Below are 27,554 nucleotides of genomic sequence, written 5' to 3' on the forward strand. Positions count from 1 at the left end.
GTCATTGACCGGTGTATTGCTAGCAATGGATCGATTAGACCCCATTACTAACAATCCCTTTTTCCTCCTCATAATGGGCGTTAGCCCTTATCTAGTTAGGTCAGTTATGACCAGCGTTTTCATCCTCACTTAAAACTATCCTTCACTAGTATCTCGCCAGCATATATCGTTAAGGCAGACGAGGTTATGATTTTAATACCATCCATTTAAAAAAAATGTTTTAAATGCCTAAGTATTGTGTAACTATAACATGTGCCTAGTACTTTCCCAAGTAAAAATAATTATTTTGTTATTATTACAAAGGTTTCTGCTCTTTAGTAATTTGGCATGAAGGATGCTAATAATAATTAACAAAATATAAGGCTTTTCATTCTTTTCAAAGGATTTTTTTATATCTGCATGAAGAGTGTGTTTAATGATAATACCTAGTAGATTTTTACTTGTTATATTTATTCAATAATGTTATGATAGTTATTGTATAAACATCATAATATTATTATCATGGGGTATCATGGGCGAAACAGTATAATCTGTTATGACCATGATACTCATGTCTATAGATGACGGTTACCTCCATCAGGTAGACCGTCAGCTTGTTTACGATTCTAAGTTGCCTAAAAAAATATTTACATATAATAAGACTTATTTATTTTTACAGAATTTAGTCCTTTGTTTATTTAAATTGTGTATTAGATATTCTTTTTGTATTATAATTTGCTTTATAACTATCTATTTATAGTATTTGGTAATCGTAAAAAGGTATAATTAGGTAATATAAATAAATACGCCCATATAAAAATAAGATATTTTATAATTAAGGACTAGATCAAAATTAAAAGCGAACCATCGCATTTCTCTTCCATATAAACATCACAAATATGCAATTTTTGAGTACATCTCCGTGCGTCGATCTGGGAGCGCAAAGGGGCAGTACTAAGGCACAAGGGCCAAGCGAACGGTGACAATGACCTCAGGGCGAGTCCAGGGTCCTCTCGCCTAGTGCTCAACGTGATACGTCTGGTTCTTTTGAAGCTTCATCACTCTGTGGTAACTTCGCAGTCTCTATTGTATTTATCAATCTATCTAAACCAAAGAGGAAGCCTTCCTCGTGATTTCCTTGTTTCCAAGGTGAACGGTGGTCCACCTGAGTTCCTTCCGGTACACGTCTTGTCTTAGCAAAGTCGATAAGCCAAGCTCCAACTCGTTCATCATCATAGATGATGAAAATGCTACTTCCAACGATTTCATGAGTTTTAAAGTATTCAGACTGTTCAAATAGTTCTCTTATTTCACGAAGTCGTGTGGCGATGGCCTTACGTGCGTGTTCATCGTTTCCTAAAAATCTTGCCACTGTTGCTGTCAGTTGTTGAGGCTCACGCACTTTCTGAAGATCAGTAAGAGGCGGCTGACCGGGAAGCTTTACGGCTTCAATGCGGAAACCTTGTTGAGCAGACGACGAGCGTTGTTCACGGAACTGCATATATCGCAATTTAGTTACAGCACGTGATACGTGCTCAGCTTCGGTGGGAGCATTGGGATCCAAACGAACCATCTTCTCGTAAAGATCAGTACGTGCACGAGCGTTGCTTACTTCATCTTCGAGAAAGGTGCGCGTACCCATTTTAATGTCCATAACATGAGGATCACGGAATCCGTGCAATAAATCTTGGAGTTCGATGAACCGTTCCCCCGAATACTCGAGTTCACGGTAATATCGTGGTATAGCTGATCGCATGTGAGGACATGCCGCAAGGGCTTCATAAGCGTCACGTTCAGGATTATGGGCGGGATGATCCCCAGCCGCGCGCCGCTTCCATACGGTCCCCGGGCCTGCAGGTGCGAGGGATCCGGGATGACCAGACAACTGGAACCATTCAGACGAGCGGGACTTTAACAGAGCGTCTGAAGCAGGAGCTGATAACTCCAGTGCATTCTGAAACAAAAAAAAATGTCGCTAAAGAAACAATGTCAAATATAAGACTGTGGCTAAGACACAACAAAAAAAAAACTAATATAGAATAATTTTCGTCACTAATAGACTAGGAAAGTTGTTTAGAATGTATATTAAAGTTGAGGAAATAATAAATAAATTATATTATATTGAATGATATTGAAATTTGTACTTGATTTGTATAGATTTAATTTTTTAAGTCCTTTGTGGACATTAAAGTTACCAAGAAGAGGATAATAAAAATAATCAACTTACAATAGCTAGGAACTTGAGTAACTCCGAGGGTTGTGCTGTCGCTGGTGCTGAGGGTGCGGCGGCAGGTACGGGAGCGGGCTCCGCAGATGCAGGGGCGCGTCTCCAACGTTTAAACAAAAGCACACCCTCATCCTTGCCACGCCAGCGTTCTTCTTCTTTGGTTGGCACAGCGACCTGAGGACAACGAAAATATCACGTTTAAACACCACATTTCAACACAATGAATCACTGGACAAAATTGTCACTTGTTTTCAAACTCTGTGCACAATATGATAACGTACCGCTAATATTTTATTGGCAGAATAGAGTAGCCCGCCAGGGCCAAGGCGGCTCACCACGGACTGGCGGGAAACACTGTTCATCTTGCTGGTGACGGTCATAGCGTACGAGTGCGTGCGACGAATACGCGAACACTAATGAGCGATAACGATATAGAACGCGGGAAACGAGCAACGATCGTGTGTATGCGACTGATGCTAGCCTGCGAATGGTGCTAGTGGGAGGGTCACGCACTCTTATATAGAGACCTCGGCTTTCTCGTGACGTAGCGGCGGCATGACGCCGCCCGCACTGCCTCATGAGTTTCCCTTGCGCTTCTATTTTTCACAAAATACATTGATAGCTTTGACACTACAAAAGTAGCTCGTTGTCTTCATTAAGCATTAGGTGTCACCAGCAAGATAACGATTTACTACGTTACATTTTACTGCACTATTTATTGTACATAATCTCGTGTTTTAAATTTAGAAAACTATTATTATATTTCGTAAAATCGTACAGTGTTTACTAATCAATAAAGTAGATTATATAAATATGGGTTTGTATTAATATATTAACTGCATAATTATACCTCCCGTTATAAAAGTTTAACCTTAAAAGATTATTTTTGTGATTTTTTTATATAAATACTTGAAAATAAGTAATTGTTTAACTAAGTACTGAATTTTGTATTTATGATAATTTTATTTAAAGAAAATAGTAATGGGAGTAATACTAGGTAAAGTTTAAAAAATAATAAATTTGAATATATATATTTACATCTATCTATCTATCTGGGTTTATTTTTTAGTAGATGATCATGAAATGGTAACCCCGCCTGCGCTAACGGGACACCAGTGAGGGATGAGAGATAAGAATGACAAGGCAGGTCATGATGAATATATCTGGAATTAAACACGATGATTTCCAGAAGTTGGTTACAGGAAGATAAAATTGACATTGCTAGCAATGGAACTGTTAGTCCTATTAGTCATTACTAACAACTCCTTCTCCCTCTGTTTATCTAGATTAAGTACGGTTACTTTATTGATCACTGGTGGCAAGTGTTCACGATTAAAAATTTTCTTAAACCCCTTTTCTATGTAAATAATATTTCTATATAATAATCACGAATTGAAATTGATTGATTTATTGCTCTATATCTTCTTACATTTACTTTGCACATATAAATATAATAAGCATTTCTATTTATAACATTACTATTTACACATCGCTACTTCTAAATCTAGTTGAAATATGAATTCTAAACAAACGTTTAAAGCTTAAATTTGAAAATAAATGTAACGCATTTGAGTGTCTAGAACAAGTGTCCTTTGTGCGTGACGCACAGGAATGTAGTATGTATGACAATGTAGTCCAACGTGACGTTACAGTATTGTTCCAGACTATAATATTGATGACGAATATGTTGTATTCAATTAAAACAAAAACTTATTCATTCCAAAAAATGAGTAATGTAGTTAATTTTAAAATTTTTAGTGTATGTAAAAAAACGGATAATATACTCGTGGCATACAATTAATAAAATCATATTTTCTACTATATTCTATACTATATATATATATATATATATATATATATATATATATATATATATATATATATATATATATATATATATATATATATATATATATATATATATATATATATATATATATATACTATATTCAATTTAAAAGTACAAAATTACTTATATATAGATTAAAAACTACAAAAATGAAACCTTAAGATTTTTCTTCTCATCTTTACAGAATAGTTTGTGCCTGTAATTAATTTAAAATATCGAAACAATTAGAAATATTTATTATAAAATATACTCCAACCTGTATCTGTAAAAGTTTATACAGTCACTTTGACATATAAATATATATTTAGTGTAACAACTTTGATCTCAATATCACTCCTATGAAACTTCTACACAAGTAGATCACACACAAATGTCAATAATGTCGATCTCGGGTCCGAAGTTCGATCGTAAAAAAAGGAATGCAGGAAGCTTTCATTTTTTACTAAAACAGTCATGGACTTACAATATTTTTAATGCATTACAAATTATTTGGGAATTGATCGTAAAAGTCTAAGTAGGCAAGTAAATCGGTACAACACAGTATTTTATATTTACTAGTACGTATTTTCTAACAATTTATTCAGCTACTTCTATAGAACGCTATTTACCATATATCAGAACGCCTTTTTATTGTTTTTCAGTCCTATGGATAAGTTAGTGAAATCTTACTAATATATTAAAATTGTAAGTAGACGATATCTGTACGTGAGAGATATTTAAGAAAAAATATATGAGACTTAAAACAGATAAGACCAGACCTTAATAAGACCAATAGATGCAAATTAATATTTCTTGAAATTTTGTCTGTATGTTTGTTCCGGCATCATGCAAAAATTATTACAACAAATTGGATGTGGTTTTGCAGTTGAGTTTCTAGCGGTCTAACTTATTATCTAATCTTTTTCATCTTGATACGCCATCTAGTGGTCTATTTAATTGATTTTCTTATTTCTGAAATCCACATGTACGAAGTAGCAAGCAAAAAACTAGTCTAATAAAATAAAACCTTATTAGACACTCTTGTAGACTCTTGTAGAGTATATGATATGGGCGGTATAAATGTTATGGGGATGTTAACTTTCAAAAGGAATTTAATTATATTTATTATATTGTCATGCTACAAGAGAAAGACTTTGTATAAAAGTCGTCTGCTTGGGTACTTCTGTCCCATTGGTGTTTCTGCCATAAAGCAGTCATTTATGTGGCTGTTTCAGTTTGAGGAGTAAAATATCGCAATGGAATTACAGTGTGCAAAGGCATAACATCTTAGTCTTTAGGAATGGCAACGCATGATGAGGTTTTATGGGCGACACAGTATACTCTGTTTTGTCCATCGTACTGCTCATATCTATCGGCAACACTTAGATTTTTGATCAGGTGAGCCGTCAGCTTGTTTGCCATTTCAAGTTGCATAAAAAAATCTGCATAAATTCTCAATTTTTATAATTATTTTTGCAGTTGTAAAGTTTAATTCCTTATATCCCATATTTTTTATTTTATATTCATCAAATCCACCCTCGAAGATTAAGACAAATAATCGCCATATGTAGACATAAACAGTATCATAAACATTATATATGATACTTACATCTTTTGTAAATAATAACTAAAAGTTCATCGATTTCATTTTGTTACGACTGAAATCACTATTTTATAAAATTTACACAAAAAGATATTCATTTTACTCAAGACATTGTAGGGATAAATGGTTGATTTTATTATTATATTTATTTAATTTGTCCAATATATGAAGTATCAGCTACTTACCTATCTATTACCATAGATAAATTAATTTCTAGGTTATTACGTAGAATTTTAACTCTACGGAAATTAAATACACAATTCATTCACGGTAAGAAGAATGTTAATCACAAGTAATTATGACAAGTACCTATAACATTAATATTTATGTAGAACTAATTCAATTTAAGCACATAATTAATAAACAATTAAATGGGTTTAATTACAAGGCTGTGCTATTCACGTAACAGTCGATAATTTCCAGTTTTCATCGAATGATTATCATTAGATTATTAAACAATTCATTAATTGCTAAAAAGTAACAATCAATGCAAACAATAAACTTACTTTCATTTTTATATGAATATAATTTAGATAATTACAATGATGCCGAAAAAGTGGCGATTTAAAGTGCCAGTAGTAACAAATGTAGTGAAAATATATTAACAGCTTCTTTTCGCGTGTTTCAGATTCATATAGTCATAATCAGTTATAATATTAGGTATAATAAAAAAATTTTAATATTTAAAGTATTTTTAATAGGTTGCTTGGTATATAATATATATAAATACGTAAAATTTAAAATAGATTAATTAGGTATGTAAATACAGATTTAACATTGCATTTAAAAGCGGGAAAAAATGGTGTAGAGGACATTTAAAAATAAAACACTATATTGTCTAATTTTAGTTGGCACCATACAAAATGTAAGTTTCTTGAACTTGCCAAAATAAAGATTTCTTGTTTTTAGTCCAAAATAAAAAAAAACCAGGAGCTCAGACTCACGTCACTTTGAATAAAAAAAAGTTTGCTACATGCACCTAAGCAACAAGTTCATTAAATATGAAACTTTTACATTACCTAGTAGCTAGTTCTCTTATGATTCCTAAGGGTAACAATATTTTTATAAATGACTTTTTATGTTAAAGTCAAACAATACTATAAATATTCATTTCATTTATTGTGTTAATAAGTATACGTGGCATAGATTTATTTTCCAGTTTCGTCAATATAAAATCAGTATCGACTCTAATACTCGTAATAACTTGCTCAGTTGAAGTACTAAGAGAGGCAGGTAGTATCCTAAATCTCAAGGGATAGATAGCGCTGATGCCTTGTATAGTCATGTTAAAGGCTACATATTAGAATTAGTATTTGCTATAATTGATATTTAAACTACCACTTAATTTATTTTTGTGTAAAGGCCTCATCCTATTAACTTACATAAAGTTAAAAACTCCTAAATAATAAATTAGATTGATACGTATATACAATAACATAACGAGGAAATTGTGAAAACGTCAGTAGATAAATATTTCTAACCAAATAAGACTGTTTCAATTTATCCGGATTTTATTATATTAAAAATAAAAAAAAAATTGTTAACCAGTCTCGCCAGTGCGCACGTATATATTTGTTATCCTTCGTACGTTCGACGTTTGACAAATGATGTTTATTATAACCTCTATGCAGTCGCTCAGGCCTGGTCACGGTCGCCTTATAAAGTTACAGGAGTGCAGTGAATTGCAGTTAGCTATTATGCATAGACGGCGCGTGGCTTTAATGCATGTCTCGAGGCCACCGGAGAGATCCTTGCACCCTTTTTATAAATAGGGAGTCAATCATACACAACCGTAAAAATGACCAAACGAGAGGTAGGACCTACCTACTTATTAGAAATTTTATATTTTATCTTTAATGTTTATGGGTTGTTATAAAATGTGCATTTCAATGATTCAAAATGCAAAATGCACGAATAACGTAGATAAGAAGACATTTTAATAGGCTATTATTCAAATCTTGATTATTTCTAAGAATACCTCGTAATGGGGTTTAAACTCGTTATAAAAACCGTCAATCATACATTTAGGTAATTATGTAGAAATATTTTGAACGTCATTACAATACATTGTAATTAAAGAAACCTCAGGGCATATTAATGCCAGTAGTTATAAGACGTCATCTGTTTTATTCTGTAAGGCACGTGACGTAAGAACTATTATTCTATACTGTGACGTTATAGTTCGCACGCCATGTACACAAAAGATGGCGAGAGTGGCTGCAAAAGTGCAGACATTCAGTTTTATGTAAATATTATTTGCTATATTGACTAATTGCACTAGGCACTGCTAGTATCTAATCGGCACAGGTTATTGGTCTCCATAAAATTTAATTGGATGCAATAAGAAGTAAGTTCATTTGTCATACTCGTGAACTGGTTGTCTACTCTATGTCCCTACGAGTGATTTGTTTTGTTAAATAACTTTAATTCTACGTTAATATATACCTAATAATATCAAATTTTTGCTATTTAATTTTATTATGAAAATATCTATACCATCAATAATGGTATTACTATTTTGGAAGATGGTCTTAAAAAAGGGTAAAGTCTTGAAGTGTCATATACTTTGAAGAAAGTTCGAAGAAAAACTTCATAAAGTAATGTCTTAAATTTTAAATGTTTGTTACTTAATAATTAATTTATACGGCCAAAAAATATGGCTGCAATTTGCGACACAGACTGACCATGTCAAAAATTTTAATTCCTGTAAGTAAAGTCGCGTGCTTAATATCAAATAATGTCGACTGTACATATATGATTATAAACCCAGCCTTGACCCACTAGGTATCTACTATAAATGCACCCAATGTTTGAAATGTAAAAATCAAGTATTATATGATAATTTGGGATAGGTAAGTTATATGTGTCGGTTGTTTATCGAGTTTGTCGTTAACTATGGTTATGGACACACAAACTATACACACATATATTTAATTAAGCCATACTACTTTATATAATGCTTATAATAAATATAATATACCTAACTAGAGAAATTTATTAATTCCAGAAGCCGTTGATACAAATTTTATTTTACGGTTTTACAAAATGTGTAAATTCTTTTTTATGAAAATTAAAACCTCCTACAAGATTATTTTAATTTATTAAACCGTTTTATCACTGTCTTGTAAATTAGGAATTTAGTATAAGGTAAAAGAAAAAACACTTCATTAGCTAATCGATTTAATAGTTTAGTTCTAAATCAAAATAACTAATTTTATCACAGTTTTTTAGTTTAATGGTATGTGTGTATGTGCGTGTGCGTGTGCGTGTGCGTGTGCGTTTGCGTGTGTGTGTGTGTTTGTGTTGGTGCGTGAGTGCGTGTGTGTGTGTGCGTACTAGCGTGCATGTGCGCGTTCGAGCGTACGTGCCTGCGTGTGTTAGATATTTATTTCAAATTATATCAATTTTCTTAAACATCTTATGTCAAAACCTGTACCTACATTTATTAATAAAAATTAGACTAATTACTTTAAATATAACAAAATATTAAACTGTATTATATAATTGTATTATACCACTTTTTGTAATGAATTATTCTTGTAATGTATATAAAATACTAATTTATATTTTAATTGATTTTATAATTATTTATTATCATGATACTTAAATAAAAAGTAATAAAATTGTAAGAACACGTGGTCTCACTGACTTGTTCACTCGAATTCGGCCCTGTAGATATAAAAGATGGTTTTGGGTGGCGAGATACTTCTTGTCCAACCGTTGAACAGAGCGGAGCTCTCTGCCATATATTAAATATTATAAATAATAATACTCATTTTTGACACGTGCATGCTGTTCGTGTTCGGGTGTACATCTGTGTGTGTATGCTCATGTTTGGAAATTATTCTTTGGGGAGCAAAACATTATTTTATTCAAACATATTTCGGTATTCCAATAATATCTAGGATGAAATTATTGCAACTCTAGAACCGACTACTCTAATTGTGGTTATAGATATAATAATTAACCAATGTCTATTTATGTTAATTGTACAAACATAGTGTAAGTACAGTTTAACGTTAATTTTGAAATATTAGTATTTTTTTCTTAATAGGTAATCCGTGACATTATGATTTTTCTTTTAATTAAAACAATTAGAGATCAAAAATACAAATAATTAACAATATGTTTAAAGAATGTAAAATGCTGTTATTAATTTTCATGCATTCAAGAAAAAGAATTTGGAAATTAAAAATTTTTTAAATGTGTTATTTACTTATGCTATTAAAAAATTGGCTATTAGATTAGTATTGGTATTTCATTTGTAATCTTTTATTTAATACTAATTTAGTTAAATGTACTTATACAAAATATCGTTCTATTATGAAGTTGCTCCTACAGTAGCAGACAACGCTATTTAGCACAGAATATAGCCTTCAGGTAAAATATTTATCACAGTGCATTAAAAACGTCACGCTACGCTATAAAAAAGAAAACATATAGGTAAAAAATATACTGTATAGTATAGGTATTCTAAGGGTATGGAAAACGTAAGTATTTGAAATAACATACGTTACTAACATACTTTAGACTGATTTACAAATAAATTGCATTTTAATCAATATATTTACGTATACCATTTTCGTTTTCTCTACAGAGATGCATGTAAAGGCCTTCGGCACTACTCGTAGCTTTTATTTGCCTACCACTTATCTATATTATTTAACAAATATCATCGTCGACATACAGTAGCAAAATTGTTAATTTACTGTAATGTTATTGTAGTTATACGAATCCCGTACTTTTCCGATGTTTGTCGTTTTGTTAAAGTTGTCGTGTTAGCAGACCAGCTCGTAATATCCAAACCAAATATGTTTAACAGCAGCTAATAGATTACGTTAAGTTTACTCTCTGGCAGACACGCGCAACCGATTCAAATAACAGGAGCTTAAATAAAATAGGTATACAGTAGGTTAAATATAGACAAGTGTATCTATCAATTAAATAGCTTCGCGTCCTGTCATTTATATCGTTACTACACTAAAAGAACAAATAACACAAAACAAGCAACGTTTTAAACCAGCAATGTACAAAACTGTAACCGATTGAAGTTTAGTCTCTAAATCTGATTTAGAATAAGGAAGTGAAACTTTTTGTTCATTTATTCATTTTTTGTTCAGTGCGAGAGGACTAAAAGATGGCTAAGAGCATTATCTGAAGGCGGTCAATAGTAATCGGAAGCAAAGTAGTAATTAATACTAGCAAAACTTAGCAGACTTTATCTTGTATGTGTACATTTACAAAGTATTAATCTTTATTTCTACAAATTTCAAGGTGTTTTGCGTGCCCTTCAAAAGTGTAAGTCAGGTTGTTTTTTATTATTACAATATTTGATTTTTGGAATGAATTGAATATTTTTTACGACTCGTCCTTACTGACAGTAATAATGACTTCTTCAAACAGCATATAGCAGAATAATTATATTATTACAGCCGTTAACTGTTCACTGCTGGACATAAGCCTTCCCCATAAGGAGCGTTTTACCAGTAGTTGCCACGCTTGGCAGGCGAGTTGACAACCGCAGTTGGGCTTTTAGAGATGTTTTAAGAGAGACGTTGCTGTCCATCCCTTGCCCTCCCTTAGTCGCCCCTCGCCTCTTACAACATTCACGGGAAAGGTATGGTAGATAGGATGGCCCATTCTATGCCGTGGCCCATACTGCGAGCAGCAGCATATAGTAGGATGCCTTTTCCAAAATAACATCCTATGTCAGAACGTTTCTATCAACATGAGATAAGGACTTAAGGTTGTCTCTCGGTCTAAGCCTACAGCTATACTAAAAGACTATATATAATACATTATATACAATATACTAGATTTTACAGGACATGTGTCTTTATTCCTTCTGGACCCACCATAAAACTATTCGGAGTTAGTTCTTTATGGTATGCCTTTTACAGATCTACAAACACCATGTGCAAGTTCCTTTATATCCTGTACACATATACGTATAAATATTTATAGGTCATAAATATTATTGCACTCAGCTACTGACCGAAGACTAATTTCATTCGATACGTGCTAAATATATAGTATAGTTTCTGCAATTTTTTCTGGTGAATAACAGTTTTGCTTAATGAATGTAATGTTATTCAATGATGGTGTTTTGTTGTGTCAAAATTACCCATATGACGCAGGGCGGTGTTTGCCGAGTAACAGGTGGTGCTGTTGACACAGCTGACTCCCGAGCCTGATCAACTCCACAATGTTTTACCTTATGGTTTTACACTACAGCATTGAAATCTAACTTCTTAAAATGACTCATCTGGTAGGTAGATAACGGAACAAACAGGTTTCGTGAAGTATACAATATGCGAATAATTGTATACTTATACATGTTTTATGAAATTATGCCTGTGCAATATACATAAGGTTCGTCCAGTGCAGTACTTTTCAAATTTTTTGATACTACACAATAATCATAATGACCCATTAACGACCTCATGCTGGGCAAAATACTCCTCCTACAATAGTTGTGCATAGCTTATTATTACCACGCTGACGAGTAGTCTCGATTAGTACAGAATATTTTTTCGATATTTTCTTCTCTTGTATTTATATACTTATTGTAGTTGTTAATAATTATTTTTCATTAAATTTTAATGAAAGTATATTCATTTATATGAACAGTTTTAATAAACATAATCAAAATATAAACAATACTTAAATTGTATATTATAAAGTGTTTTCATAGAAATGCTTCGAAAAAAACGGGTCAACTTTTCATACAATTTTCCGTGATATATAATTATGAGTGTTTCCTTTATAACATCGACATTTATTTTGTCTTATAATTATTGCATTTTTTAATGCGTGAACACTCATTTTATTTATTAAATAATACATCAAGATATATTTTATGCGTAAGTATATACAATACTGATAAAAAAAAAATTAAAAAAGTTGACCCATTTTTAAGGCTTGATGCCCTATTTATATAATCTAAGAAATAATGATAGTATCGAAGTAAAAAAATATTTATCATTATTTTACACTCTAGACGCGAACTGCTATACTCCGTGAACAAGTCAAGGATGTTATCTTTCTATTTATTTAATAAAGACGTCATAGAATAATTATTTTAATATATACAAATGTATTCTAGCATATATTTACATATTATTGATAGGACAAGTCTTTGTAATACTGAATAGCAGGGTACCATAATACTTCACATGTTTGTCCATGAATATTCCAACATGACAAAAATAGTATACTCGTACTTTCACTTACGTAATTTTTATGAGTATTTTAAGAATTTCTGTGCATTGACATTTTCAATATCGTTCGGGTTTTAAGCAAACAAATAGTAAAGAAAATTAATAAAAAAAAGTGTGTGTTGTCGTTATGCTATACTGACATATATATTAATGTAATTAATTAATTAGGATTCTGTATCAAAATGAAACAAAGGAACCCTTATGCCACAGCGCTTTATCTCAGCATCTACTAATACCATCGATTTCAAATTTGAAATAGTTTTATCTATCATTTGCTCACACGACTTGCAGAAGAATTAATTAAAAAATATTTTTATTTTATTCGCAAGTTCAAAATTTAAAAATGATCCAACTAGTTCAAGCACGATGAAATATGAAAAGCCTTCATTTATACAGATTAAAACTATTTTTTTTTTCAGTTTCTAACCATACTCATTGTCTAAAATAAGAAATTACGACTTAAAATGTCAATAATAATAACTATTTAGGCATATATATTTCATAAGAAATACAATAAAAGTTGTTTTATCTCATATTTATGTACGGAACCTTTGAAATATAAGTTCAACTTGCATCTAACTGGTTTTACTTTTTTATACCGCGACGGTGGCAGTCAAAGTCTTTTAACTATATTAGTCAGATAGCTTACATATAAATAACTACTACATACTTGAATCAGTAAGGAAAAGAAAACAAAACATATATCTACTCCATATTGTACTCATATTCGTAAATACACTGCGCTAGATCAACTCAACTGTATTAAAAGAACCTTTATCCTAAGGCAAAACTGCAATATACAGCTTATAATATCTTAGGATCAGAAATGTAATGTATAATATGCATAATTAAAAATAAAATAAAAATTAATAATGAATATAGATTTTTCAAGGATATTTATAAATGATTTTATGACATCAATTCAGATGTAACAGTTATTAGCTACAAAATTGTATTTTGATATCGATCTCGAGAATCTCGATATTGGAGGTGCCTTATTGTGCGTAATAGACAAAAAAATATGTAAATTAATTGATAACTTCGTCCTTTCGTGTAGTCAGCTAAAAATAAAACGAGTATTACAATGTATTAGCATACAAGGATAACAAAATTTATTATATTTAAATTGATATAAAAAGATAGGTTCACAATGGGCAGTTAGTTGACAGGAAAGGACCGCACAGAAATGATACTTTAGAAATAAGACGTGACACACATCTCAAACATTTCAGAAACATTAAACGTTAATTACAACCATTTGTAAAGTGTAATAATACTACTCATAGGAATTATCGACCCGTTATATTTTTGTAAGTGATATAGAACAAGTAAGTGGAGAAAAAGATGCGGACAGCGATTTTGTTTTATGTGTATCTACAACGAGTATTTAAATGGAACATAATCAAAGGCAAGGTATATCAGACACTTTTGTGTTACCAATAGATACAATGAGATATAAAACTTAATAAATAATTTTATTAAGACATACATAAACATATAGATATTACTCTCATTATATTATATTGACATTATACAATTTGAAATATTACTTTTAGATAAGCTATAGTCCGTCAAATAAAAAAAATTGTACGCTAATGTTGGCAAAACATGTTAGAACTCTAACATAATTAAAATGCCCAGTATGTACCTATTGCACATACATGTTTATGCAAATAAATTTATTTTTATCTATAAGTATGTAATACCTTAATATTAAAATGTTATTTACAATAGTTTCTTATATTAAATAAACCCGCATTAAAATGACTATCCTAGATAAACGCGAAAATGAGTTTCGTTTGTTTATTACCGACCAAATGTGATGTATATAGGAAAGAAAAGGAGGCTACTTTTTATCCCAGATAGTAAATACATACCAGTCACGTGGACAAAGTCACGAGTAAAAGCTAGTATATAATAAAACTATAATAATATAAATATAACTTCATTACAAGCATTTTTAATAGTCCTTTTTAGTAGTGATTCTACCATCCACACGGAACACAATTTTAGCTGAGAAGAACGGGCAGGAAACCCAACTGTTGCTTTTTTTCTATAAAACATTTTATAATTATAAATTTGTGTCAATACAGGCTAACAAACAACACCAGAGTTATTTAAATTAATTAAGTCAAAACATGGCTATTATTGTAAATATTATATTGACTTATATGTCGTATTAAATATATTTAAACATATGTCAGACTTAATTCGTAATATAGAAAGTTAAATAAAATATCTAAAAAAAGTCTATAAAAATAACTTTACAAAAATGTTTATTCAAATGTGCATTTTAATATCTAATTAGAAGTGCTTGTTGGAGTATAGCACCATTTTTATCCGCTTCCGGAGGTTCGAATAATCGTTCAAAACCTTTTTAAAGCTATGGTAGAAAGTGATATAAATATTATTGACTAAAAGAAGTCAAATTTGTTTGTAAATGCATACCATCTAACAAAGAGTAACAGGCAGCAACACAGCACCATCGACACCACTAATTACAGTTTACTGTCTGTATAAAATTACAAAATCTTATTTCGGATATATATAAAGTATACATAATTATGCCGTGTGTTCCCGGCAATAAGATACGCCTTCCTTCCCTATGGGTGTCGTAAGAGGCGACTAAGGGAGGGCGAGGGATAGGCAGCAGCTTTACATATTTTCAAAGCCTAACTGCGGTTGCGAAACCGCCTGCCATGCGTGACAACTACTAGCAATACCGCAGAGAACAGTTAAAGGCTGATATGATGATGATGATACATAATTATAAAAGTTGCATAATTCACATAACCATTTCTTAGATTTTTTATGCAACTTAGAATGGTAAACAAGCTGACGGACCACCTGATGGAAAGTGGTAACCGTCGCCAATAGATATGAGCAGTACCATGGACATAATATAGTGTGTTTCGTCCATAATATCCCCCATGCGTTACCATTCTTGAGGACTCAAGTGTTATTCCTCTATAACCTGTAAATTGCCACTGCCATATCCCACCCTTCAAACCGGTGTGCTTGTCAAAATGAGCTGAGCCAAAAGACCAGTACGCACACAAGTTCTAAGAATAAACGTTAAAACTTGAGGACATATCGATATGTGCACATTGTTTAAGCTGTCCATTTGCACATTTCGGGGTCGAATGTTTATAATCACAAGCGGAAACCTGCGCTCGCGAATACAAAACAAGGGACGGAGTTGCGATCTGAGGCGGAACTAACGATTGCCAGACACCATAGCTCGAGGATAAACGAAGTCAAGAGGGTCAAGGTATTATAAGTGGCATGCAGATGTTTCTTTATAGGTACGTTATCTAAGGATATAAACACGGCTATATAAATAGAACACAAATTTCTGCAATTTAGGTAGATCACATTTATTTTGAAGCTCTACTTTTGACTGTTATGTGTGCGGAAATGATTAATTTGGCAGCTATTTGCCGCATTGATTAGCTATTATTATTTAATTACAGATCCCCAAACCCAAAAAGTTTTGCTATTCAAATTCCATTATGATAAGACTAAAATATAGACGTAAACTAAATTGAGGTATCGTATAGTCAATTGTAATTATTACTGGCCACATGGACATTTAAAATGAACAAGTTATATAACTGTGTATGCATAAAACAATTATAGACATCTTCAAGTCAAGTTTCAAGCGGAAAAGAATGTGTACCACTGACCTACAGGCGTAAAATACCGAATAAAACTACTCCAAATATTACAAGAAAACAACCACAGATAAAAGTCGATCATTTTAAGGAAAATTATAACCACCAAGTCTTGTTAAATTGGCAAATTCACTTTCTGAAGAAAGTACCTAAGTTACTAAAAGAATTATTTTCTGGACATTCTTTTCTTAGTCCTTCGAAGTTAATTAGGGATAAATTTCAGGTAGATGATATAACCTGTCATCAATGATCATAGATTAAAAATAAGACACATCTGCGGCTTACTCATCCTATAAACGTATGTAGCCGCAGCATGCAGCAAGCAGCCACACAAATCTGCTTTATAGTAAGCTTAAAGCAGCCCAAAACATGATTACTACTTTCGTAATAGATAGGACTAAATTACGTGTAAAATAGAATTTAAATCCATCATGGCATATTAGAATCTATTTTTACATAAATTATCTACGTAAAATAGTATTATACTAAGATTAGCACACAGTAATATTCCATTTTAAAACAAACCTGCAGTCGCCCATTTAAAGTTACAAAAGTATTTGTCAATTTATCTCCGCTATCTTTTATTTGTAATTAATTATTACTTCAAACTCAAATATCAAACTCAAAGTCAGTAATTATTTGAGATTTGTCAGTTACAAACTTATTATAACAAAGTTTTATTTTAATACTTTCAATAGGTATAGTTACAAGCTGTAAACAATTTAAAGATTTCCGTAGAAAAATCAACAAAAACTTGGCCAATTACCTCTATTACTACTTATGGATATGTTAATGTTCTTTGCTAAAACATAACTATTAGGTACGTTAAAACTCGGTGACAATAATTATGATGATTTACTGGGTACCATGTTACAAATGAGTCATTTTTCTAAAAGATGAATCAGAACCAAATCCATCATAGACGTAGTGAGATAATGATTCATATTATACTCTTAAAATACATCTGTTTTTATTAATAAAGATATTTCTATTTATTTCCACGTTTCGCGACTTAATTACCATATACTTAATGTTTACGTATACATTTTATGCGTATAGATCTACAATAAAAACCACAATATTTAAACAATGAAAGTGTCATATAATTTAATCATTAGTCTGGAACGTTACAAATGATGCCTATTACATTTGATGACATGTTCTTATATGTCATTGGAAATTCCATTAGTAAGGATAAACTTACTTATTTAATTTTATTTAATTTACATGTATAAATGTACTTATTGAAATCTAGCTATTTGAATATTAAATTGTTTAAAGTTTGACAAGCATCGAGTTGTATTGTGCCTACCTAAAATTTTAATCAGAATTCAGAAGGGATCACGGAAGTGGGAAGCAATGTGATTATGAGTTGTATCCTGCCAACTCCAAAGGCTCAGTCGGTATATAAATAGACAAATTTCGCATCTCAGTTATTTGCAGTATGTAAGTTGGTTGTATTAGTTGTTGTTACAAAAATTTATATTAATATATTTACCTTAGCAGTTTACTAAAATTAGCAGTATTGTTATATTATTTTTCGATATTTTTTTATTAAACAAATCTCGATTTTTATATCATAAATGAAATATACTTGTAGATGGGATAGTATAAATATAATTTTTCCATTTAAACTCTTGGATTAATTGATTTGGTAAACATCGCATGTATATTCATCATAAAATTGATAATACTCCAAATATCCTGCAATAAAATCTGGTAACTAAAATTAATATAAAAAAACTTGTGTTAAATGCATGTTTTAGAATTTGCATGAAAGAGATTGCTTTTAGCGAGAACGTCGCTCATTGTTTTTCTTTAAGATTTTTTTTTTGTACTTTTTATATTTTGGAAATAATAGTAAAAAATACATGTTTATATAAATATTAATATCGAAATTTAGTTGTAAGAAGTTAGAATTAATACTTAAAATTTCAAGTCACCATACAGGCTTCTTAGGTACCATTTCGATTCACAAACACCAAAGGATTACGAAATAAGGCGCATCTCGCAAGGCTACAATGTGCGTCACATTATTCAAAATACGTATCCAAAAGATAAAAATTGCCTCCAGAAGTCATAAACATGTTTCACATTTTGTCCCAAATACAAGCGCTTTATACAGTAGCTAAGAAGAGTCAAAATGATATTTGGTCATTGCTTCTTATTTATGAGAAGCCGGTGTATATAATAAATTGTTGAACACCAGCGTCGATATATACCCAAAGACAGACACTAAGTGAAGCTGTGAATTTGATCACAATTCCACGTATTCAACACAAAGACAATAAATAATTCAAACTCGCATAATAAATATATGTATCAATTGTTTTGGAATCTATTAAAATGACTATATTATCTAGTATTAACTCATTAACTACATTTTTCTGTTAATTTAGGAAATGCATGTATTGATAAATCAATTTACTTCTTACTTATTAATAAAAGAATATTTCATTCTTCATTATATAAAAAGAGTACCTAAAAGTATCAAACAAAAAATAATAATCAACATAAAACAATAAGTATTCACAGTTGTGTTAATATGGTTTGTTCCATGCTCACATCATTTTTTGTGACTGATAATCGCAACAGACCGAAAACAAAACATATTTATTTAAATCACAGAAACATTATAGTATACAGAACTGTGTCTAAAACTCGTTTATGTATATGTATACTGATTTAATAAAACAAAAAAAAAAAAAACAAAAAAAAAGACAATTTTATTACAAATACTTGTTTCAATCAAAAAACGGTATTATTTTGATGTCTTTATTGAATTATTTAGTTTAAAGATTTATTAAGTCTGACATTCGGGAACAATTTGTTTGTCCAGTAAATTCATGGGGCCCCTGGCTGCCGTAAACATATTGTAATGTTATTCATTATGTAACACGTGCACTTGTCACGTCCTCTAAATGCGACTATTGGGTAATCTAATATGAAATTTCTGATAATATGACTATTCCTCACGTGGATCACCACTTGGTAGAATAACAAAAAGGAAATTAGAGGATTTATTAATAATATTCATAGACGTAGGTAGATTCAAACGACGTAAACGTACTCGTAAGTATATCAATGGATATAATGTTACAAAAGCTTTTGATATCAAAACTCTTTTAAACCAAATCTTTAAAAAATTTTACCTGATTTCAATGTTGATTTTATCAGCCTTTTAAACTATTTTTTTCATGTAGGAACTCTAAATGGAATTTCCGCAAGTGTAGGGTCTTGAGCGTACATAGTATAAATAAAACTGGTGTAATACTATAATATATGCAGTTGTTATATGTAATATTTGTAATAAATAATAACATAATTCTAGACGAATCATCGAAATCAGAAAAATGTTTTTTTTTAAACAAAACATGTTATAGCTATTATATTTTGGTATCCATATTAAACACATAGTATACATTGGCAAATCAAGTGAGTCTACGCGTAGTCTATGATACAAATTCACTCATACAAGAAGATAAAGTTGGTCTGTTTTTAACTGACTTAATACAAGGAGGAAGTTGTATTTTTTATGTTCATTACCTCAGAACACCATCATTTATGAACTGATTTGTAATTTTTTTTTTTGTTTAAAAAGCTATACTTTCAGAATAGTCCCATAAAAATTATATAAGCGGTTCGGTAGTTTTATTTTTAAATCAAAATAACTGCCACAATTGAAGTTCATGTTTTTTTAATAAGCGTTTGTTATATTTTAAATTGCTATAACATTTATCTAATTTATTCCAATAGATGTAGTCGTTTACAACCTTTATAATAATATTTTTTAGTTATTTAATATTTAAGAATAAAATGGTTTAAGATCGTCATCAAATTTACTGTTGCGTCATACGTTGTCATTGAGTTGCAGAACGACTATTATCTCATCTGTGTCATAGCTACATCCTTACTTATTTTCATGTGTTTAAAAAATTATACAAATAGGTACTTATTGTTATTAATATTAATAAAAATAATAATGATTAATTATGATTATAATTAGAAGATAATAAATACACTTAAATTATACAGCGAATTTTAATTTCCAACTAAATAGAGCTTGTACTATATTATCTAGTATATAAGGCACTAAATGGCTGATAGAAATATTAAAATACTTTTGTTTCGTAAGTATAAGCATTATGTATTAACGATCCGGCTCGGATTCGCACGGGTTAATAAAATTTTCGTAAATGATATATGTAGTCTATGTTACTCTCTGATAATGTAGCTTTATATAGTACTACAGTAATATTACTTATACTGTGCTTTACACTAAAGAATTTTTAAAATCTGTCGAATAGTATTTGAGTTTATCCATTAAGAAGAAACAATACAAATTTTCCTTTTTTACAATATTAATATAGATAGAAAACACCCAAATTAGTACATTACTGCAGCGTCCAGCAACTGAGGCATTGATGGACGAACGTGCAAATGTAGGCCAAGGCGTAGCCGAAGCACACATACGTGAGTTCATCAATGCCTAGTTGTGGCCAAAGCTTGTATAGTACTTTTCTCAAACAATGCGTGGAAATCTTAAACACAATTTTACTTTTTAAGTTCAATAACGAATAACAAACAATAATAATTTTTCACTGGCCATAATGTTCCTTTGTTTTTTTTTTTTCAATAAACAGCTTTCTATTTGCAAGCCAGTTCGAAATTTAAATAAAACCTTTTATTAATTACCTCCTTGGTAGCCATGTTTCGAAGTAAAAGATCATTTCATTTTTAAATTACAGGACAGATATGAGTTTACATAGTAATTTATCTGGCCGCAAAACACGACAGACATGGATTTTCATACAACTTTTGCCGGCCACTGCCCGCATGTATCTAGCCAGTACGGCAAATTTGATTTATCTCTAAGAAGATTGTCAAAATAATGCTCACATTTCCAAGCATGTTTGAAAAAAAATACATACAGACTCGTGATCAAAAATCTTAGTGTATGATCAAAAATCGTAGTGTATACCACGACAATATTCACAACAATCGATCTAAACAATAGTTTAGGGTGTACCAAGTTTCATAACACAAAAAACATTACTCTCCTTTCTCCGATAGTCGGATAAATACTGATTCCAATTTAATACACGCATCGATTATTATAATAAAAACAGCTGTGAGTGCTACGTGCCACATGTAATGTAGATACAATATAAATACATAATTACATAGTACCCACATTTTTCTATGTACATATACATACATGTACCAAAATTTATTCATAATATAAAAGGAAGTTACTTATCTGATTGTAGTAAAACGCCTAAAAAGAAAGATAATGCGATTTTCACTGTTAATTCGACATTATGACACCAATGATATACCTATTATAATAAAACAAACTTTACTTGACATCAATTCTCTTTTTTTACGCAACTTAGATGGCAAACAAGCTGACGGTTACCACTTTCCATCAGGTGGACTGATGGAAAGTGGTAACCGTCACCTATAGACATGAGCAGTACCATGGATATAACATAGTATACTGTTTCATCCATGATACGTCCCCATGCGTTGCCATTTCTAAAGATTAAAATGTTATTCCTCAAAGGAAAGGTACAAATACTCAGTCTGGTAAAAGATCATCATGAACGATCTCTTAGATTATTTTATTCATCATTAGAAATGCAAACACTATGTAGATAGGTAAAGTTTTATTCATAAATTTTTATTGCCAAGTTGTAAACAGAAAGTAGAGTAAGTAGCTACCTGAAATACCCTGCTTCGTTAATATTATTATTGTGGAAATGGATTTCTTTGTTTGTCACCTTTTGGTGCCCTAATACCTCAACCGACTATCAAAAAATTTTGCATACACGTATAATTCGAGAACAAATAAGCCATACTACTTTTTATTAAAGTCAATCAAATAAACGGACATCCCTTTCAGAATCTGTGGTATATCTAGTTAATAATACAATGTTTATACTTATTTCAAATTACGTAATAACAATAATAAATAGCCCAAATGAAATTCTAATTATTCAAAAATATTCGGACTTCATGTAAAGTGAAGCTAACGCAAATTTGTAAGTTATGCATGCAAGAAGCTCTTTCAAAACTATATACCTATTCAATAAATTGCAAAGTATTGTTTTTGTGTTGTCTAAAACTAAAATGTGCCATCAAATTCGTTGCCATGTAGGTCCGGCATAGAATGGGCCACCTTCCTTTCCCGTGCGTGTCGTAAGAGGCGACTAACGGTGAGCGAGGAATGGGCAGCAACGTCCCTCTTAAAACATCTCGAAAGCCTAACTACGGTTGCCAACCCGCCTGTCAAGTGTAGCAATTACTGGCAAAATCCTCAAGAGGCAGGCTTATGTCCAGCAGTGGACAGTTAAAGGCTGATATGATGATGATGATACAATTTCATATACAGTAAAAATTATGAGTACTTTTGTTAACACCACTTACAGATTTGAACTAACAATACAAACTGTATAGAACACCTATTGACTAAATCTTTTGTTAAGTATTCAAACAAAATTTCGCTAAATTGTTTTTACACGACTTTCCAATATCTACACAAACATATTGAAATTCTTCTTAAACTAGCACGTATCTTTTTTTGTTGTTTCGGAACTAATCTACTGCTGTTCACTGAACGTGAACGTGCAAGACACGTGTATATTAACGAGACATGTTTACAAATTAATCAAAACCAGTTACAATAATTCTTTTTCAGTTGAGACTGTTTGCAAAAATACTCTGATTTTGCTCCTGTATTGAACCCATTTTGACGGGCTAAAGAAATTGTTAGTAATGGAGAGGTGTACTAGGGGGAAAGAGATTATAAATAATTGGGTCTACCCCAATATTAATAATATACCCTATCAGGTCGATATTCACGACCTGATAGGTTGACCTTGGAAACCATCGTGGTTAATTCCTAGTAACTTCGCCACGATGGATTAACTGACCTGCTTTCATCCTCACCTATCATCACTTACAAGTGCTCCGCCAACGTATATCAATAGCGCAGACGGAACTATCATTCCATTGTCGCTCATTCAAAACAAGATTCCATTTTGCCACTACAGAAATAGGAGCTTTTATTTCCGTAGCAAAATTTTAAGTCACTTTCAATAATTCTTCGAATACACGCAAATAGTATATTTACTACGTATATATTTCAATAGATTCAACTAAGATACCATTCAGAAAAACAGTTATGGGTAGTTTCCTTAGAGTATCCGATTCCAATTCCACTTACGTAACTTTGCAAAAAATTCCCGAATAAAATCAATGGAATACGTATGTGTCTGTTGTACAAAAAAAAACAGGCTATTATGAATTAATATATGCTATGCCGATACTGGTGATTGTCAGTACTTGATGTAACTTTGAATAACTACATATCAAGTACGAAAATACTTGTTACCTGTAAAAAAATATTTGTATTGTATAATACCAGGTCAGTGGAATGTCTTTTTACATATGTTTTCCATGTGAAGCTAGAGGCCTGCATATACAGCGAAGGTGGCCCAGAGATTATTGACATAAGAGAAGGGTAGTAAGAGTATCCCACACGAGTATTAATGACTTCAAAAAGGAGATAGTTCATAATACAAATGTATTTTTGTGTAGTATTAATGGGGTTATATTATAAATCCCATTACCTAATATTATAAATGCGGTACTTTGTAATAATGATAGATGGATGGATATTTGTAATTCTATTACGCAAAAACTACAAAACGAATTTAAATGGAATTTGATGCAAAGATAGGTTTATATTAAGTTGTCCTAAATCAGCACTTAGTATATTTTACATATTGATTTACGCGGACGAAGCCACGGAATACAGCTAGTAATAGATAAATATGTATGTAGTCGTGAGACTGTAAGCATTTGTAAAACAAGCAAAATGCAAATTGGTAGAACATAAGCAGCCAGGACAAGCCTACCACTGTAGCTCAGAGTAATATGATTTGTTAACGGTGTTTCCACTTATTTAAATTAACATATTGTATTATCTTATCTGTGCCATTATATATTAATTTGTAAACAACACTTGTTTTTTAATGTTTCAAGTATTCAGTCAGATAAACGTACAATTAATTTTCGTAATATAAATACGAAGTGCAGTATAAAAGGTTTTGACATAGACTAGACGACTAGACAAACACACGATGGAATTATTGGAGATACGGAACTTTAAAATACAATTGGCATTTACTAGCCTTTTACAGCGTTGGCACAAATACGAAATCTTGTAATGACGCGTGATGCTAACGGCCCAAATATCGATAATAATGGCCACAGATAATAAATATAATACTGATATTACGTACGCACGACTTACCAACAATAGACGTCGACGCGTGCGCAACATCTCACCAAAACCACAGTCAACACACAACAATGATAACTTATCAAACGCAATATGAATGATGGTGTTGTATCACTACGACGCACATTTTTCTTATCACTTTGTATGGCCTGACCGGTCTGATAGCTGTGAACTAAAACTAAATATCGGAGGTTTTATAGAATTGCGAGCCTTCTTTCTTTTTGATATTTTGTCTGTTTTTATTACCTCAAAACTCTACTATTTAAATCGATTTGGAAAATTCTTTTTTATCTGTTAAGATATCATTTTTCATTGCTCCGACAGAAATTTCATCAAAATCAGTTTAGTAATTTAGTTTTTTAATCTAAGTGTAATAAAATTTCCATTAGAGCCTAATCTTATTTGTCATTCTAATTTCTACGTTGCATAATATTAAGTACGTGCTTACCCCTTATGGAACGTAATAGACCTCTGAGATCCGATGTAGTCGTAGACCACTTTGAGTGTCATCATTTTATTTAACCTAAAGCTAAAATACATAGATAGGGCCATCAATGTGATAATAAAAACCTAAGTATATCTTATAAACGTGGTATTGGTATTGTAATTTGTAAATAGTTACAGGTATATGTATAAGCAAACATCCCGCTGTAGTTCAAATAATTTCGTACTCAAACATTTTCGTAAATTTTACATCTATATATTGTATAAATCTTTGACATAATTATAAAATATGAAAGAGTCATAGATTAAATACAAAGCAGTGCGCGGTACTAAGAATATGTATTGCTTATGTATCTGTTTCACTTCCATTAAATAAATAAATAATAGCACCCGCACAAATAGTAGATGACAATTAGCGTAACTGAGGTAACGTAAAAGGCGTTATCATCTCTTGTCATTTTATTGAAACGTATGCAAGAGAATTATTATATGTATTTTATAGGTTATTAGCGACAATATCGTTTTCGCATGGGTGCAAATTAGGATATATTGTACATGAAAATCTTCCGTAAAATCATATCTAATTAATACTAAACTCGTATCGAAATCCGTTACATGATTTGGAAGTAGTAGAGAAATGGATGACGTGGACAGTCACCCTGCTTTATATTATTTATAAATAATTAAATTAATATTTTTAAAGTTTTATAGATTGCAATAATCTTTTTTTTTTAATTAAATACTAATAGTATTATACTCTATATTACAATAATATAAAAAAATACAACAATGTTTTGACAACAACAGGTATACCGATGTTATTATCTGTCTTTGAAACTAAGTTACTTGATGTAATTAGAAATGTGTATGTGAAAACATATAAATGGTTTCTAGATTTATATTATATTTCATAATCATTACCATATATTTCTTAGACTTAAGAATACTGTTTATTTTCCGAAGAAAATAAATTGAAACTTGGACTTGTTTCTTAATCACCGACAGACTTACAAAGCAACTAACTAGTGCATGCAGCCCATTTTAGGATTCTTTAGCTTCTTTAAATTACAGAGAACACGTGAATATAAATATGCTCACGTGTTTTTTGTTATCCCAAAAGGGGTATCATACATTATACAATAAATGCTGCTATCTATGCTGAAATTGACGTCATGTCGTTATTGTACCTATTATTATGATAAACGCTGTAGTCATCCTTCTCTGATATTTGGTTATCCTATCTATTCATGTTTTTATGTTACTTACGCAGCCTGGTCATTATACTATATATGGTATAATTTATTAAAAACTGTAACGTTTATAGCGGACTTAAATACAGTTTATCATCCTTATCCTTGGTAAATTATCAATATAAAAGTATATTTGTTATTCATTATTTACATATGTAATTATATTTTATTTACTAATTTTTTTTTTCTATTCGCTTAAACTAACAGTAATTATTGTCTAAAAAAAGACATCCGAATTCTTTAATATAAGCAAATCTATTGTGTGCACCTATAAGAATAGTTAATATATCTTACAACTCATAGAAAAAGAGTTATACCCATCGGGCTAAAGTGCCAACAAGGAAATGAACATATTTCCGGTTATACACATATACGTAGTGATGTAAAAGGTGGTCGCAAAGCTGTTATTAACTATTATTTCTACAAGTTCAATAGATAGAATGACATGAATATAAACATTACCAGTGTTTATATTCATGTCATTGTCGAATGATAATCGTATTATTACATTATCTGATACGAGATATGTTTAAAGACAATAAAGTTCTTGAAAATTATACTTACTGATTTGTTTCTGAATAAATAACATTTTTTTATTAATTTTAATAAATAGTATAATCCTACATATTGCAATTTATAAAAGTCTGTCTAATATACCTATATGGTTTAATGAATATATATTCATTCTAACTTCACATATCCCATAAAATCTATTACAATATTCGATCTGATATTTCTACACTTATGCTCCTATTCAATAAACGCCAAACGTTTTATAAACCTACTTTGTCTATTGAAATTTTTTGTGTAATAAATTCTCGATTTGAAAGAAAGTAGTAAAACACTGTAATACTTCAAATAGGTTTGTAGAAGGTTTTGAAGGAAGACAAAAAGTTTTACTACTTATACTTATTATATTATAACGAACAAATCTAATCGACTATAGATTAAATTAATTGCATCACACAAAGTATAAGTAATTTAAAAGATAACTACATATTTTAAAACGTTTTACTTTACT

General features: G+C 30.9%; 1 protein-coding gene across 3 annotated transcripts in view; it reads right to left on the reverse strand.

Moving 5' to 3' along the window:
- Window positions 1–793: 793 nt before the first annotated feature.
- Window positions 794–27,554, reverse strand: part of LOC113517492 (inositol-trisphosphate 3-kinase homolog) — a 109,925-nt gene continuing 83,164 nt past the window's right edge. For 2 of the 3 annotated variants that reach the window (XM_031912323.2, XM_026902170.3), the window contains 2 exons: window positions 2,207–2,380; window positions 794–1,933 (listed from right to left, as the gene is read on the reverse strand). In XM_031912323.2, the coding sequence (XP_031768183.2) occupies window positions 1,004–1,933; window positions 2,207–2,380 (1,104 nt within the window). In that variant the 3' untranslated portion in view covers window positions 794–1,003. Of the gene's footprint in view, window positions 1,934–2,206; window positions 2,381–2,487; window positions 2,709–27,554 lie in introns of those variants that run through there. The other variant, XM_026902171.3, reaches the window with a different exon arrangement.

The sequence above is a fragment of the Galleria mellonella genome, unplaced genomic scaffold (genome assembly GCF_026898425.1).
Source record: "Galleria mellonella isolate WM207_F2 unplaced genomic scaffold, CSIRO_AGI_GalMel_v1 utg78, whole genome shotgun sequence".
Lineage (NCBI taxonomy): Eukaryota > Metazoa > Arthropoda > Insecta > Lepidoptera > Pyralidae > Galleria > Galleria mellonella.